Here is a 16,910-nt window from a genome sequence, read left to right on the forward strand (position 1 = left end):
AAAAAACTGGAAATAGAACTGCCTTATGATCCAGCAATCCCACTGCTGGGCATACACACTGAGGAAACCAGAGGGAAAGAGACACGTGTACCCCAATGTTCATCACAGCCCTGTTTATAATAGCCAGGACATGGAAGCAACCTAGATGTCCATCAGCAGATGAATGGATAAGAAAGCTGTGGTACATATACACAATGAAGTATTACTCATCCATTAAAAAGAATACATTTGAATCAGTTCTAATGAGGTGAATGAAACTGGAGCCTATTATACAGAGTGAAGTAAGCCAGAAAGAAAAACAAACACCAATACAGTATACTAATGCATATATATGGAATTTAGAAAGATGGTAACAATAACCCTGTGTACGAGACAGCAAAAGAGACACTGATGTATAGAACAGTCTTATGGACTCTGAGAGAGAGGGAGAGGGTGGGAAGATTTGGGAGAATGGCATTGAAACATGTAAAATATCATGTATGAAACGAGTTGCCAGTCCAGGTTCGATGCACGATACTGGATGCTTGGGGCTGGTGCACTGGGACGACCCAGAGGGATGGAATGGGGAGGGAGGAGGGAGGAGGGTTCAGGATGGGGAACACACGTATACCTGTGGCGGATTCATTTTGATATTTGGTAAAACTAATACAATTATGTCAAGTTTAAAAATAAAATTAAAAAAAAAAAAAAAAAGCTTCTTTCCCTCCCAATGTCCTGGAGCCTGGGCTGCCTCATGACATTTGAACCATCCTTCTGAGGCAGCTGCTGCTCACAGCACTCCGCTGGGCCCCCACTAGGCAGTTGTTCTAGCTATTCTCTTCTGCATCACTATTCTCTTGGCAATAGCAGTCTTTTCTTGCAATTTACCCTCTTGCTCTCCAAACCCCAGTCCTGCCCCTCATTTTCTGAAGAAGATGCAGCTATGCATGTCTGAATCCTGCCTATGCACATGGTTTGACTTTTATCCAAGGTGGATTCTTGGCCTCCATGTAAAGCAATGGATGCAAACAGATGAGGTGGGGCAGGGAGAGATTTGTGACGGGGGTTACCATTTCATCTGTTTCAGTTCAGTTCAGTTCAGTCACTCAGTCGTGTCCGACTCTCTGCGACCCCATGAATCGCAGCACGCCAGGCCTCCCTGTCCATCACCAACTCCGGGAGTCCACTCAAACTCATGTCCATCGAGTTGGTGATGCCATCCAGCCATCTCATCCTCTGTCGTCCCCTCTTCCTCCTGCCCCCAATCCCTCCCAGCATTAGAGTCTTTTTCCAATGAGTCAACTCTTCGCATGAGGTGGCCAAAGTACTGGAGTTTCAGCTTCAGCATCATTCCTTCCAAAGAACACTCAGGACTGATCTCCTTTAGAATGGACTGGTTGGATCTCCTTGCAGTCCAAGGAACTCTCAAGAGTCTTCTCCAACACCACAGTTCAAAAGCATCAATTCTTCGGTGCTCAGTTTTCTTCACAGTCCTACTCTCACATCCATACATGACTACTGGAAAAACCATAGCCTTGACTAGACAGACCTTTGTTGGCAAAGTAATGTCTCTGCTTTTGAATATGCTGTCTAGGTTGGTCATAACTTTCCTTCCAAGGAGTAAGTGTCTTTTAATTTCATGGCTTCAATCGCCATCTGCAGTGATTTTGGAGCCCAAATAAACTCTGACAGTTTCCACTGTTTCCCCATCTATTTGCCATGAAGTGATGGAGCCAGATGCCATGATCTTTAGTTTCCTGAATGTTGAGCTTTAAGCCAACTTTTCCCTCTCCTCTTTCACTTTCCTCAAGAGGCTTTTTAGCTCCTCTTCACTTTCTGCCATAAGGGTGGTATCATCTGCATATCTCAGGTTATTGATATTTCTTCCAGCAATCTTGATTCCAGCTTGTGTTTCTTCCAGCCCAGCGTTTCTCATGATGTACTCTGCATATAAGATAAATAATCAGGGTGACAATATACAGCCTTGACGTACTCCTTTTCCTATTTGGAACCAGTCTGTTGTTCCATGTCCAGTTCTAACTGTTGCTTCCTGACCTGCATATAGGTTTCTCAAGAGGCAGGTCAGGTGGTCTGGTATTCCCATTTCCTTCAGAATTTTCCACAGTTTATTGTGATCCACACAAAGGCCTTGGCATAGTCAATAAAGCAGAAATAGATGTTTTTCTGGAAATCTCTTGGTTTTTAGATGATCCAGCAGATGTTGGCAATTTGATCTCTGGTTCCTCTGCCTTTTCTAAAACCAGCTTGAACATCTGGAAGTTCTATCTTATTCTAATTGTAGAGTGTCCATAATTCAAGGAAAGGGATATTTGAGACTTGAAATAAAGTCAAACATTCACAGAAAAGCTGCTGTGGAAAGAAAGGTTTTATTTTGTGAATATGGCAGAAATTATGTAAGTGCTTTCAAAGGGAAATAGGAAAAAATACACATAGGCCATTATATTCTCTATTTTGAAAATTATAGATTATCAGCCTGTCTCCAAAGGCACAGAAGAAGTGAAGGCTCCACCATTTGCTGATAAAGGCCTTCTGTGGGCCTGGGTTTGGTTTGGCTGGATCATGGTTTATAAAGTAATCTATAGGGTACAAGATATTATTTTACCCCTGGAGCTTTCAGGATCCAGCTCCTTTTTTCAAGGAATTTATAGATTTAAACAAAAGTCTATCAAGCTTTTAGTGAGTAGTGTTTCTGCCCTGCAGTACAGGTAGATTCTTTACCGACTGAGCTACGAGGGAAGCCCATGTTTCTGTCCTAGGCAGAATTTAAAATGAAAAGAGACTATTGGGGTGGGAGAAGTAGTGAGAAGAAAAAGCTATTACTTTCATTTAAATTGTTAAAAGAGAAAAGCTCTTCTTTTATCTGGGGATAAGGCATAGCTTGAAGGGTGGTGGCAGGTTGATCAGTCCAGTAACAATGGGTTTGGTCTCTATGTCCTTTGTCTCCCCCAGGGGTTTCAGGACAAAATTTTGTAGAATGGTGGTGAAGAACAGGAACAGCTCCATTTGGGCAAGGCCCTCTCCAACACAGGCCCGTTTCCCTGAAAGGAAGAGACAGTTCCATTAGCTTGTTCCACATTAAATATTACAATAGCTCATATTCAAATACTACATACTCCTGACAGCCACTGAAAACATTGTTCAGAAAAGGGACAGGTCAGAAACCGCTAGATGATGATCAACTGGTTCAGTTCAGCTGCTCAGTCGTGTCTGACTCTTTGTGCTCCCATGAATCGCAGCACGCCAGGCCTCCCTGTCCATCACCAACTGCTGGAGTCTACCCAAACCCATGTCCATTGAGTCGGTGATGCCATCCAACTATCTCATCTTCTGTCGTCCCCTTCTCCTCCTGCCTTCAATCTTTCCCAGCATCAGGGTCTTTTCCAATGAGTCAGCTCTTCTCATCAGGTAGCCAAAGCATTGGAGTTTCAGCTTCAACATCAGTCCTTCCGATGAACACCCAGGACTGATCTCCTTTAGGATGGACTGGTTGGATCTCCTTGCAGTCCAAGGGACTCTCAAGAGTCTTCTCCAACACCACAGTTCAAAAGCATCAATTCTATACCACTCAGCTTTCTTTATGGTCCAACTCTCACATCCATACACAACTACTGGAAAAACCATAGCTTTGACTAGATAGACCTTTGTTGGCAAAGTAATGTCTCTGTTTTTTAACAGGCTGTCTAGGTTGGTCATAACTTTCCTTCCAAGGAGTAAGTGTCTTTTAATTTCATGGCTGCAGTCACCATCTGCAGTGATTTTGGAGCCCCCCAAAATAAAGTCAGCTACTGTTTCCACTGTTTCCCCATCTATTTGCCATGAAGTGATGGGATTGGATGCCATGATCTTAGTTTTCTCAATGTTTAGCTTTAAACCAGCTTTTCACTTTCACTTTCTCACTCTTTCACTTTCATCAAGAGGCTCTTTAGTTCTGCACTTTCTGCCATAAGGGTGGTGTCATCTGCATATCTGAGGTTATTGATATTTCTCCCAGCAATCTTGATTCCAGCTTGTGCTTCTTCCAGGCCAGCATTTCTCATGATGTACTCTGCATATAAGATAAATAATCAGGGTGACAATATACAGCCTTGATGTACTCCTTTTCCTATTTGGAACCAGTCTGTTGTTCCATGTCCAGTTCTAACTGTTGCTTCCTGACCTGTGTACAGGTTTCTCAAGAGTCAGGTTAGGTGGTCTGGTGTTCCCATCTCCTTCAGAATTTTCCACAGTTTATTGTGATCCACATAGTCAGAGGCTTTGGCATAGTCAATAAAGCAGAAATAAATGTTTTTTCTGGAACTCTCATGCTTTCTTGATGACCCAGAAGATGTTGGCAACTTGATCTCTGGTTCCTCTGCCTTTTCTAAAACCAGCTTGAACATCTGGAAGTTCATGGTTCATATATTGCTGAAGCCTGGCTTGGAGAATTTTGAGCAGTACTTTACTAGTGTGTGAGATGACTGCAATTGTGCGGTAGTTTGAGCGTTCTTTGGCATTGCCTTTCTTTGGGATTGGAATGCAAACTGACCGTTCCCGGTCCTGTGGCCACTGCTCAGTTTTCCAAATTTGCTGATCAACTGGTACAGTTCCTCTAACAAACCAAAATCTCTCTAAAGAGATTTATGCTCTTAATTCAGTAGTTCTCCTGGAGATTTATCTGCAGGAACTAGAGATTCACCAACGAGGATGTCACTTGCATTATTATTTATGACTCCGATGAGTTAGATGAAAACTAGACATACACCTATATTAGATTAATTAAACAAGTCATTGTGCCGCTATCACACAATGCCACCTAAACATGTTTGTATGGAAGATTGTTTAATACCACAGGCTGTCTTTTAAAAATATATTAACTGTTATTTTTGAAAATACTAATCAAATAATTGACTAGGATAACAAAGAAAAAAAATATGTGCTGAGTGATCTTAAGTTGTCTTTATGACCTTATGAGAAATAGCAACTGGGAGCCAATCAGCTCTTGCAAAGAGGCAAGGGTATGTGGGGCTCTGGATTTCAGAGGGGAAGGAAGAGAATGAAATGACCAAAGTCCCTCTGATGGCCTCTGGCTCTAAGAATCAGAAAAGTATACAATAATGTTTAATCATTTTAAAAGAAGAAAGAAACCTGAACATTCTGTTTTAGAAAAGTTGTATATTACAAAAGGGAGATCAATAGGTAAGAGTCTACAAAAGGAGGTCCCTTTGTTATCTGATAATGTGTGACATCTGAATTGAATTGATTTGCCTTGATTTCTTTAAAAACTGGCATTGTACTTAGTCACCAGATAACAAAATAGTCCTTGAAAGACTTATCTGATCCTATTGGTATACAGACTTAAATGGCTCCATCTTGATTTAGAGGGTTATAGCAGACTGATTTGATTAACTTTGCGATCATTAGTGGATTACTTACGTACATTCAGTAAAGCTAAAAGTTGTTCAAAAGGTTCATGTGTATGGTTTGGATGGTATGTATCTATACTTACCAATGGAAAAAGCCACAAAGTATTTTGTTTTCCTGAAGCTGCCATTTTTATCCAAAAAATGGCCTGGGTCAAACTTCTCTGGGTTAGGAAACTCCTTGCAGTCGTACAAGATGGAAGACAGTAACGGCAATACAGTAGTACCCTGGAACCAAGAAAGAGAGAGTAGAATGGCATCTTACCATACTTATCTTTGGTTCATAAAAAGCCGGGGAACACATGTATACCTGTGGCGGATTCATTTTGATATTTGGCAAATCTAATACAGTTATGTTAAGTTTAAAAATAAAATAAAATTTAAAAAAAGAAAAAGTGAAACATAAAAGTTTAAAAAAAAAATAATAAATAAATAAATAAAACATCAAAAAAAAAAAAAAAAAGCCTAACACTTTTAATTATAGTGGATTAAACAGGACCGAGCACTCTTAAAGCTTGTATGAGAGCTTTCTCACTGTCTTGTGTGAGAGTTTTTTCACACCCACTATCATACAATACCTTTTATTGAATAATAAGATAGTTCTCTGGGGGAAGAGCAACTGTTACAGTCAATGTGCAACAAACAATTGTTCAAAAACTAAGATCTGCAGCTCGTATTGTTCAGACAAGTGCTTTACTAGAACCGCCACCTCAAATTGGAAGAGTTCACTTTTCACAATTTTTTTCTTTCTGAATTCAGGTGTGAATGTAAGAAAATAAGATATAGTACCTTGTAATCTACAAAATTTGTTGGCTCAAAGCCCACCTCCTCACTCCTAAAATGGCGTGCATGTGTGTATGTTTGTCGGTTAGTCATGTCCAGCTCTTTGTGACCCCATGAACTGAACTGTAGCCAGCCTGGTTCCTCTGTCCATGGAATTTTTCAGGCAGGAATACTGGAGGGGGTTGCCATTCCTTTCTCCAGGGGATCTTTCCAACCAAAGGATCAAACCTGTGTCTCCTGCGTTGCAGGCAGATTCTTTACTGTCTGAGCCACCATACACTTTCCTCTTTGCCCCATTAGAACTTGTGAGGTTTAAATGACAAAATGATAATGACCACTGATACAGGATGCTTCACATTTACCTGACACTGTGTTGAATTGTTTATAAATGTCATTTAATCCTCACTTCAACCATATTCACTAGGATCTTGGTTTTTTTTGGCTCATTGTATAAAGGCAGAAATTGAGATTCAGAGAGAAGAAACAATTTACTTGTGGTTATTAGCAAGTGGCATAATTAGAATTTGACCCAACTTCTATCTGATCATAAAGCACCCCTATTTAAGCGAAAGCCTCCTCTTTCCATTTTACTTCATTTTTTATTTCCTGAAACATTATTTCATAATTTTTGGAGTAGGTAATACATGTACATAGTATAAAAAAAAAGTCAAGTTGAAAACAAGTTTCTTTTTCCTATACTCAAGTTCCTTGGTTTCCTTCTTAATGTAATCACTGCTATCAGAAATTTATTCCTATTTTATTATAGGTGGGGCTTCCCTGGTAGTTCAGATGATAAAGAATCTGCCTGCAGTGCAGGAAACCCAGGTTCAATCCCTGGGTCTGGAAGATCTCCTGGTGAAGGAAATGGCAACCCACTCCAGTATTCTCGCCTAGAAAATTCTGTGGACAGAGGAGCCTGGTGGAGTCACAAAGAGTCAGACATGACTGAGCAACTAACAGAGCAGAAACTCTTTTTTTTTTTTTATGTATATTATTATTTTTTTTTAATTTTATTTTATTTTTAAACTTTACATAATTGTATTAGTTTTGCCAAATATCAAAATGAATCCGCCACAGGTATACATGTGTTCCCCATCCTGAACCCTCCTTCCTCCTCCCTCCCCATTCCATCCCTCTGGGTCGTCCCAGTGCACCAGCCCCAAGCATCCAGTATCGTGCATCGAACCTGGACTGGCAACTCGTTTCATACATGATATTTTACATGTTTCAATGCCATTCTCCCAAATCTTCCTACCCTCTCCCTCTCTCTCAGAGTCCATAAGACTGTTCTATACATCAGTGTCTCTTTTGCTGTCTCGTACACAGGGTTATTGTTACCATCTTTCTAAATTCCATATATATGCATTAGTATACTGTATTGGTGTTTGTTTTTCTTTCTGGCTTACTTCACTCTGTATAATAGGCTCCAGTTTCATCCACCTCATTAGAACTGATTCAAATGTATTCTTTTTAATGGCTGAGTAATACTCTGTTGTGTATATGTACCACAGCTTTCTCATCCATTCATCTGCTGATGGACATCTAGGTTGCTTCCATGTCCTGGCTATTATAAACAGTGCTGCGATGAACATTGGGGTACACAGAAACTCTTTAATATTATCAAAAGCACTTTCTGTATAAATGAGATTACCATGTGGTTTTTCTTTAAATTCTATTTCTATGGTGAATTTTATTAAACCAAATTTTCTGGTGTTAGAGTTTCCTGTGTTCCTGATTACCTTCACTTGCTGGTGGAATAGCATTTTTAATGTGATACTCGACTTATGTGTTAATAGACTTTTGCTCTGGGATTTGGCAGTAAGGCTGGGGGCTGCTTCAGTTTTGCAGTAGTCTGGTCAGGTTTGACACCTTTTCTTCTTCTTCTACACTCTCAAATGTAAAACCCAGCCCCTTAATCACTACAGAAGGCTGACTACATCCCGTGTCCATGTGAATGTTTTGATCATCATTAACTATTATGGGCAGCAATGCCCCAAATGTCTGGTACATGAGATCTCGGGAGGAGAGAATTGGGTTTAAGAAAGTTGACACTTGATTACTTTAGAGCTGCAGATACACTGTCCATCTCTTCCCCCTTTTTAAAATCTATCATGGAAAATCAGATTTCTGTTCCCACAAGATTCATACTAATGCCAATCACTTCTCCCTTAATATATCCTATTATATCTGAGAGTGTGAGGAGTGTTGGAAGCCCTGGGTTAGCTTCCCCATTCCAGGGAGGCAGAGGCAGAACCACAGAGGTGACACAATGGCCTGAGAGGACACTGCACAGCAGTGACAGATTTAAACCCAGGCCGTATGCCTCGTGTTCTTTCCACGTCTCTCAACCGCCTCTTCCTGAAACAGCTACGATGCCTCTAACAGGCCCCATCTGCCGTGGGGTGGGGTGGCACCATGTTGCACCATCTATCTCAGCCAGCTTTCCCAGCCACCTCTAACCTTGGGGATGACATATTGTCTGAATTTCGTGTCCCGGACCACAGTATGGGGTAAGTTAGAAGGAAGGAGGGTGATGTATCTTTGTATCTCATGCAACACAGCCTCTGTATAGGGCAGCTTCATCTTGTCCTTCATGCAGGGACTTCGGGTGCGTCCAATCACATGGTCAATTTCTTCATGAACTTTGGCTGCAGAGACATGAATCATGAATCCTACTTAAGAGATATGTTCCCTAGATACTTGGTAATGCTTACAACATATAAAGAAAGTGGCCTGGAAAAGGCTCCCAAGGTCAAAGACATGTTGCTAAACAACCCACAGCTCTGTTCTTCATAGAATTTCTATTTTTTCTTTCTTTTTTTAATTTTAGTATAAAATCTTTATTCTCAGAATATTCTTTTTTAAATTAATTTATTTATTTTAATTGGAGGCTAATTACTTTACAATATTGTAGTGGTTTTTGCCATACATGGACATGAATCAGCCATAGGTGTACATGTGTTCCCCATCCTGAACCCCCCTCCCACCTCCCTCCCAATCCCATCCCTCAGGGTCATCCCAGTGCTCTGGCCCTGAGCACCCTGTCTCATGCATCAAACCTGGACTGGTGATCTATTTCACATATAGTAATATACATATTTCAATGCTATTCTCTCAAATCATCCCACCCTCGCCTTCTCCCACAGAGTCCAAAAGTCTGTTCTTTACACTTGTGTCTATTTTGCTGTCTCGCATATAGGGTCATCGTATCATCTTTCTAAATTCCATATATATGCGTTAATATACTGTATTGGTGTTTTTCTTTCTAACTTACTTCACTCTGTATAATAGACTCCAGTTTCATCCACCTCATTAGAACTGATTCAAGTGCATTCTTTTTAATAGCTGAGTAATATTCCATTGTGTATATGTACCACAGCTTTCTTATCCATTCATCTGCTGATGGACATCTAGGTTGCTTCCATGTCCTGGCTATTGTAAACAGTGCTGCGATGAACATTGGGGTACACGTGTCTCTTTCAATTCTGGTTTCCTCAGTATGTATCCCCAGCATTGGGTTGCTGGGTCGGATGGCAGTTCTATTTCCAATTTTTTAAGGAATCTCCACACTGTTCTCCATAGTGGCTGTACTAGTTTGCATTCCCACCAACAGTGTAAGAGGTTTCCCTTTTCTCTGCATCCTCTCCAGCATTTATCATTTGTAGACTTTTTGATAGCAGCCATAGAATTTCTATTTTTTATATTGCTGCAAAGACCAGAGATTTCGCTTCAGGAAACATAAAAGCTGCATTAGGTATGTCTTTGGCCTCCTGCCTGAACTGGTTTGTCCTCCTGTACAGGTGAGGAGATGACCTCTGTGCAGGGATTAAGGTTTACCCCAGATTCCTGGCAAAGCAGCTGCAGAGGGGAAATGTTCAATCCTAACTCTAGTGGGAGCATCTCCTCTATCAGTATCATCCAGTCTCCTAACATTTTGTGGGAACAGTAAACACCATTTTGTTGAACAAAATAAACACTGGCTTTCTAAGACCTGTGCTCTGAGAACATGATTGAGAAAATCAAGCTAGTACAATTTCATTTTTGAATTTTAAATTATATTGGAGCTAAAAATCCCCTTTGGGGAGACTGATCCATTTTCAAGATGAAAAAACAAAGGCCTGTGAAGTGAAATAACTTGTTTGAGGTCACACAGTCAGGTATTGGCGGCTGAAAATGAGAGTCCAAAATAGGAACCCATGCATCCCTCATCTAAATTGGACTGACTCTTCAACATTATATCATATATAGAAGAGCTGGGATTCAGAAGCTCCTCTGCTTTTAAACTTAAAAAGTCTTTGATTCTTAAAGGTCTCTCTTCCTTATCAGCATCATTTGACAGAATTTTGATCTGTAAAACCAAACCACATGGGTGGCCCTATGCATGATGCTCGCCAAAGCTGTCCAGAGAAAGAGAAGTTGTCACAGACCGTAGTACCTTCCCACCTTCACGAGTGCCAGGAGCTCCTATTTTATCCTAAATAAATACCTAAGATATTTGCTGTACCTTGAACCTCAGGGTATTTCATTAGGAGCAGGAACCCATAACTCAGGGTGGCAGTGGTTGTCCCTATTCCTGCTGAAAACAGATTTGATCCACAGGTTGCTAAGTTTTCCAAGTGAAATTCAGACTCTGGGTTCTGTTTCTCCTGTAGATGGCAGAGTTAAAAAGAAGGCAACGGTTTATCAGAGCTCCATGATCACACCCCATCACTAGTAATAGGCTTCATTTTGTGCATGGTAGGGTTTAAAAATCAGTCATGGAATTGAAACTTCTGGTTCAAATCCCAGGTTAGTCAATGATCAGATATATGCCCTTGACAAGTTACCTTACCTCTTTACTCAACTTCATCATTTGTGAAACTGGGATATAGAACAGAATATACCTCATAGGGTTATTGTAAAGATGAAAAGAGATACTGAGTGGAAGGTCTTGGAACAATTCTTATATACAAACACTCAGTTAATGGAATCTTCTTTTATTATATTTAATGAAAAAGACTAGATGATAAATTCAATGTGAGCACAGTGTAGAGAAATCACTGGTTTGGAACTGGTCTGTTTCCTTCAGACCAGTGATACAAAGCATGGGAAATCGATACTACCCCAGCCCTTTAGAGTATTGTAGTGAAGTATATAGAGGTCAATTAAATATTTTGTTAAACTATGATAAGTGCTATGAAAGAAAATTTCAGGGTAATATTTGATTCATCATTTTACTCCTCTTACCAACAATCATGGACTGATAGAGAGTTGGTATGAAGGAAAATTTTTAAATGACTGAATTAAAAACCTAGCTATTTTTTTTTCTCTTTCTCAGACAAACATGTAGTCCTCTGAGGGCCAACAGCAAACTTTTCCATCAGAATGAAGAGGATATTTCAATGCACATTGTTGATAAATGGAGTGAGCTTGAATGTCTCTACTAACTCCAAGGAAATTTCTGAGAAGAAAAGAGAGCATCATCATGCCTTCCTTCAGCATTTTTTCTAAGGAAGTCAAGCTTTCTAAATCAGCCCTCCCAGAGATTAAGAAGACTAAACAGGTTATTAGTAATTAACCATTTGCTATAACTTGCACATTTATGATACAATTGCACAGTGTTTTTCCTTTGCTTATTTATGTATATTTGGGGAATTTTGGCATGAAATTCAAAGTATTAGTTGCTCAGTTGTGTCCAACTCTTTGCAGTCCTATGGACTGTAGCCTGCCACGTTCCTCTGTCCATGGAATTCTCCAGGCAAGAATACTGGAGTGAGCAGCTGTTCCCTCCTCCAGGGGATCTTCCCAACCCAGAGATCAAACCTGGGTTTGCCTGCTTTGCAGGCAGATTCTTTACCATCAGAAATAACGCTTTACTGGGGAAGCCGAACTTTGGCATAAACAAGGTTAATTTTACAGGGCTCAAAGAATTATTTTCAGATTTTAAGTTGTTACATATGTATATATATTGAAATATCCTTTTTTTCAGAAATACAAAAATTGAAATTATATTGGTTAAAAGTCTTGTGCACACACAAAAATACGGACCACTTCAGAAATTTGTGTGTCATCCTTGCACCGGGGCCATGCTAATCTTCTCCGTATCATTCCACTTTCAGTGTGCATGCTGCCAAAATGAGCACTGAGCAGCCTTTTGCAGTCTATTGTTTGTCACAGTTTGGACTGTTTTCCTACTGATGTTCTCATGGACATTGATGCTGGTATCTTAGCCAGTGATGTTCTAAGAGCTGGTGTCTGTGTGATACTTGCTATTCAATATGTTTAAGACCACCGATGGTTAATTATAATGTATTTCTTTAGAATCTTTTATCCATTGTTGGTTTTAATTAACGAAATTGTTCCATGGGAAAACACAATCCAGTGTTTATAATGTATTGGTCTATGACATACTCCCTGGGAAACACTATGGCAAACAATGGCAGACAATGGGTGTGCAAAGAAGATGTGTGTATCTTTTAGCCACATTAAGATAAATATATGCTCAGAAACATGCATAAATATACATATATGTAGCTCATCATAAATATATACTGAGAAGATTTCATTAAATGCTAGTGTCCAAGTATAGGAAGTAAATAGAAATAAAAGGAAATAATATGTATAATATATATTTTTTAGAAAACTTTTGAGTTTTTGCCCAACTAAAAAATTTATGACATTTTGATTCCACTTGTTTGACTTAGTATGAATAGAATACTAGATTTCTAATTTAGAAAAATAGATATGCAACAAGCAACAAAGGTTTATGTATAGCACAGGGAACTATAGTCAATCTCTTGAAATAACCTATAATGGGAAATAACTTTGAAAATAATATATGCGTATATGTACAACTGAATCACACACATACAAAAGAATTCTACTTTTTGAAATTTAGTAAAGTTTATCTTATTGCCAATTTTTCTAAATGTCCTATGGACATCTAATAACAACACACGAAATACAAAATTTAAATATATTTGTGTAGGATATGATTAATATAAATTAATTAAATACAAATGTATTACATTTATATTATTAATAACATCATTCAAGATGCTTCTATTCTGATTTTTTCTGCACTTGATAAAATATTCTCAGAGAAATGTTAATATTTTTCACTATGATTGTATATTTTTTCTTTTCCCTTATGTTTCTTCTGATTTTTGCTTTATGTATTTTTGTTTCTTTGTTGTTAAGTTGTCTAAAGGTTTATGATGTCTAAAGGGACGACAGAGGATGAGATGGCTGGATGGCATCACTGACTCAATGGATGTGAGTCCCAGTGAACTCCGGGAGTTGGTGATGGACAGGGAGGCCTGGCGTGCTGCGATTCATGGGGTCGCAAAGAGTCGGACACGACTGAGCGACTGATCTGATCTGATCTGATCTTCTTTTTGAATTGTACCCTTTATTGTTAAAAATATATATCTTTGTTTCATTTAAAATAAATAAATTTTAAAAAGAAAAAAAAAGAAATACAAAGGAAAAAGAGGGCTTTTCCTCTTTTAAAATTTCTGCACTATGAAAAATTTCTATGATTGTTAATAGCATACCCCACTGCCACAAGATATCAAAATATCAAGAATTACCTACATGGTATGTATGATTATGCTTTCCTGCATTCCCATGGACTGATAAAATATAGTATTGGGGAAAGATGTCATGTACAATACCTGCTCCATCCTGCTGAGGAAACAGTCAATGTAGTCTCGAAGGTTATTATGATTCAGGGACTTTTGATGCTCCTTCACTTTTTCCAGAACAAAGTAGTGAATATCCTTAAGCCTTTTTGAAAATGCTCTGTGCTCTCCAGGGAGAGGCTTTATGAGTTTTGGCCATAGATTGTAAATCTAAAATTAAAACAAAAAATACACAAGCAATTCAGTTTGTGAAGAGACACCAGGGTTTCTAAGTGGAGCACCAAACTCTCTGCAGGGTCTGGCCAGGGAGAATCCCTTCCTCCAGCTTTCAAGCTAAAGAGAAGGGAGGATGACCGTCACATACACAAGAGTCACCCCTTCTCATCTCCTGCTCAACCACCCTCAGCCAACCTCAGAGTAAGAGGGGGAGAATGAGCACAGGAGCCTTAAAAGAAATGCAGGGAACTGGGAACATGACGTCTTCTTTTGAGGGAATCACCTCACAGAAGCGAGCAGAAGACAGCCTCCACAGGTGCTGGTCTGAGTGACACTGTACTAATCCACTTGACATAAGCCACACATGAGGGACGGAGACAGTGCTTGCCTTGGCGCATGCTCATGGGACAAGGTGGGCAGCTTGCAGCTCTTTATCCTGCTTGTGGGTTCCCAGTGTGCCCAAGAGGTCAAGTGCAAGGTTAAATGGAGATTTGACCTTACCTGGTTCCAGAGAGAGTTTACTCGATTAAAATTTTTATTTAACAAATCCAGCAGGGAGTGAAGGGTCTTATCTTTGTAGTGGAAATGTTCATTGAAGAGGATGGAGCAGATCATGTTGCAGGTAGCACAGGACAGGGTGACAGCAGGGTTAAAGGGCTGAGCTGGTGTGAAGAAAAACAACTCTAACATTTAGAATCTTCATCAGCCTGCATTAGGGTTTCAAGAAGGTGGCCTCCCTCCTCCTCAGATGCTTACTTATATTTTATTTTCTCTAAACTTCTTCAAATTAGGATGTAAGCATCTTCTACTAATATTAACACTACATGCTCTATAGTATTATACTATGCTACCACTAGTTGTTATATTATTCAGTGAATATGGTGACAGTCATAAGAGGAGCAAGTAATATTATAGAATATTTACCATATACTGGATACTGTGTAAATGTTTTGCAAACTGTGTTATCCAACCCTCAATCTGAGGTTTGATTTTTAGCCGCATTTTTCAGATGAGGAAACTGCACCTTAGAGAAATTAAATAACTTGCCCAAATTTACACATCCAGTAAGTGCTGAAGTTGGAAGATGAATCCAAACAAAGGGATTCAAGGATCCTAAGTAACAGCTTTGAGTCATTTTCCTCCTGCCCTGCTTTTCCTTGCCAATGCCCTGGTTAATAGAGCAGATTGTGGACTGCTGAGCATCTCCTGAAGGAGGAGCTTTGGTGGGAAGGGCTGTGTGCGCAGTAGCCCCTTGGCCCAAAAGATGGTCCATGGAACACACCCTCTGATTTCCTGAACTCCTCCACCAGAAACTGGGCCTCCTCCTGGATCCTCTCCTCGAGGCTCCTCTTCCCCATCCCAAAGTTCCTTAGGGTCATAAGGGAGAAGCGTCGCATTTGCTTCCACGTGTCTCCATTGCTGAAAAGGAGTCCTAGGAAAAGAAGCAAAGAGCAGAAAAGTGGTTTTGCATCATAGAATCGGATGTCCCCAGAAGCTGATCTCGTGTCCACCCTGCGCTGTGGCCACTTCCCCTTATCAGGAATTTAGCAACTGGCCTTTGAAGAGCACAACGTATTCTTTGGTTTGGGTAAAATATTTGTCACAAAGAAAATAAAACCCAAGTTCTGGTCAACAGAGGACAAAGGTGATGGAGACAGGGGGCAGGATCATTGGCACATAGGGAACATTCCCAAGTGTGGGGAGGGCCATCTGTCTGGTTTTGTTAAAGATGGTAAAGACTGGCATGTGTTCCCACAAACCCCTCTCCTGAGTGTCTGTTTTTGCACTTAATATCCCTCTGACTTGTGGTTTAGTTCTACCCATGACTTCCTCTACTAGAGGATTTGCAACCCCACAGACTGTAGCCCACAGGGCTTCTCTGTCCATGGAATTCTCCAGGCAAGAATACTGGAGTGGGTAACTGTTCCCTTCTCCAGGGGATCTTCCCAACCTAGGGATCGAATCCAGGTCTCCTGCATTGCAGGTGGATTCTTTACCAGCTGAGCTACTAGAGTGGGTAGCCATTCCCTTCTCAAGGGGATCTTCCCAACTTGGGGGAACTAACCTAGGTCTCCTGCATTGCAGGCAGATTCTTTAAGGCCTGAGCCGCTAAGGAAGCCCGTATTAGAGGATAAGCAACTGCAAACAGAGTAATAGGGAATATGCATGTCTATTCACCTCCAAATTTACTACAGCTGTTAGCTAATCTGAATTAGAAGGAACTCAGAAACAAAGGAACTCAGTATGTTCACACCCAATGATTTTTCATTCCTTCCTCTGTATATGTCCTGAATTTCCTATTTCTCTCAATGTACCACCAGTTTCCTAGTACCCCAAACCCAAACCTCAGGGAATTTTTCACACCCCTCTTTCCCTATACAGCTGCATTTGGTAAATCCTGTCGATGCCACCTTCAAAATGTCTTTCTCATCTGTCCCTTCTTGTCAATTCAAACTACACTACCACACTTCAGCTTCTAAGGTTATGATCATCTTCAAACCAGTTTCCTAGATTTAGAGTTTCTAGGTTCCTCAAAATCAAATACGAGGACAATTTTTCTGGTGCTAAAAAGCATTCAATGGATTTCCCTATACCCACCTCTCACCATAAAGAAGGCTGAGTGCCAGAGAATCGATGCTTTTGAACTGTGGTGTTGGAAAAGACTCATGAGAGTCCCCTGGACAGCAAAGAAATCAAACCAGTCAATCTTAAAGGAAATCAGTCCTGAATATTCATTGGGAAGACTGGTGCTGAAGCTGAATCTCCAATACTTTGGCCACCTGATGCAAAGAGCTGACTCATTCGGAAAGACCCTAATGCTGGGAAAGACTGAGGGCAAAAGGAGAAGGGGATGACAGAGGATGAGATGGTTGGATGGCATCACTGACTC

At 40.2% G+C, this 16,910-nt stretch overlaps 1 protein-coding gene and 1 non-coding gene across 5 annotated transcripts in view; both read right to left on the bottom strand.

Annotated features, from left to right (window-relative positions):
- Positions 1-2,347: 2,347 nt before the first annotated feature.
- Positions 2,348-16,910, bottom strand: part of LOC102398418 (cytochrome P450 2C23) — a 30,463-nt gene continuing 15,900 nt past the window's right edge. For 2 of the 4 annotated variants that reach the window (XM_025273918.2, XM_025273920.2), the window contains 7 exons: positions 15,303-15,452; positions 14,522-14,682; positions 13,838-14,014; positions 10,669-10,828; positions 8,643-8,830; positions 5,486-5,627; positions 2,348-3,038 (listed from right to left, as the gene is read on the bottom strand). In XM_025273918.2, coding sequence (XP_025129703.1) covers positions 2,857-3,038; positions 5,486-5,627; positions 8,643-8,830; positions 10,669-10,828; positions 13,838-14,014; positions 14,522-14,682; positions 15,303-15,452 — 1,160 coding nt within the window. In that variant the 3' untranslated portion in view covers positions 2,348-2,856. The remainder of the gene's footprint in view (positions 3,039-5,485; positions 5,628-8,642; positions 8,831-10,668; positions 10,829-13,837; positions 14,015-14,521; positions 14,683-15,302; positions 15,453-16,910) is intronic. The other 2 variants (XM_025273919.2, XM_006067606.3) reach the window with 1 other exon arrangement.
- On the bottom strand, positions 12,198-12,304 carry LOC112581672. Its single transcript, XR_003106293.1, has one exon. It is a non-coding gene; the product is annotated as a U6 spliceosomal RNA (small nuclear RNA).

Source organism: Bubalus bubalis, chromosome 23 (genome assembly GCF_019923935.1).
Source record: "Bubalus bubalis isolate 160015118507 breed Murrah chromosome 23, NDDB_SH_1, whole genome shotgun sequence".
Lineage (NCBI taxonomy): Eukaryota > Metazoa > Chordata > Mammalia > Artiodactyla > Bovidae > Bubalus > Bubalus bubalis.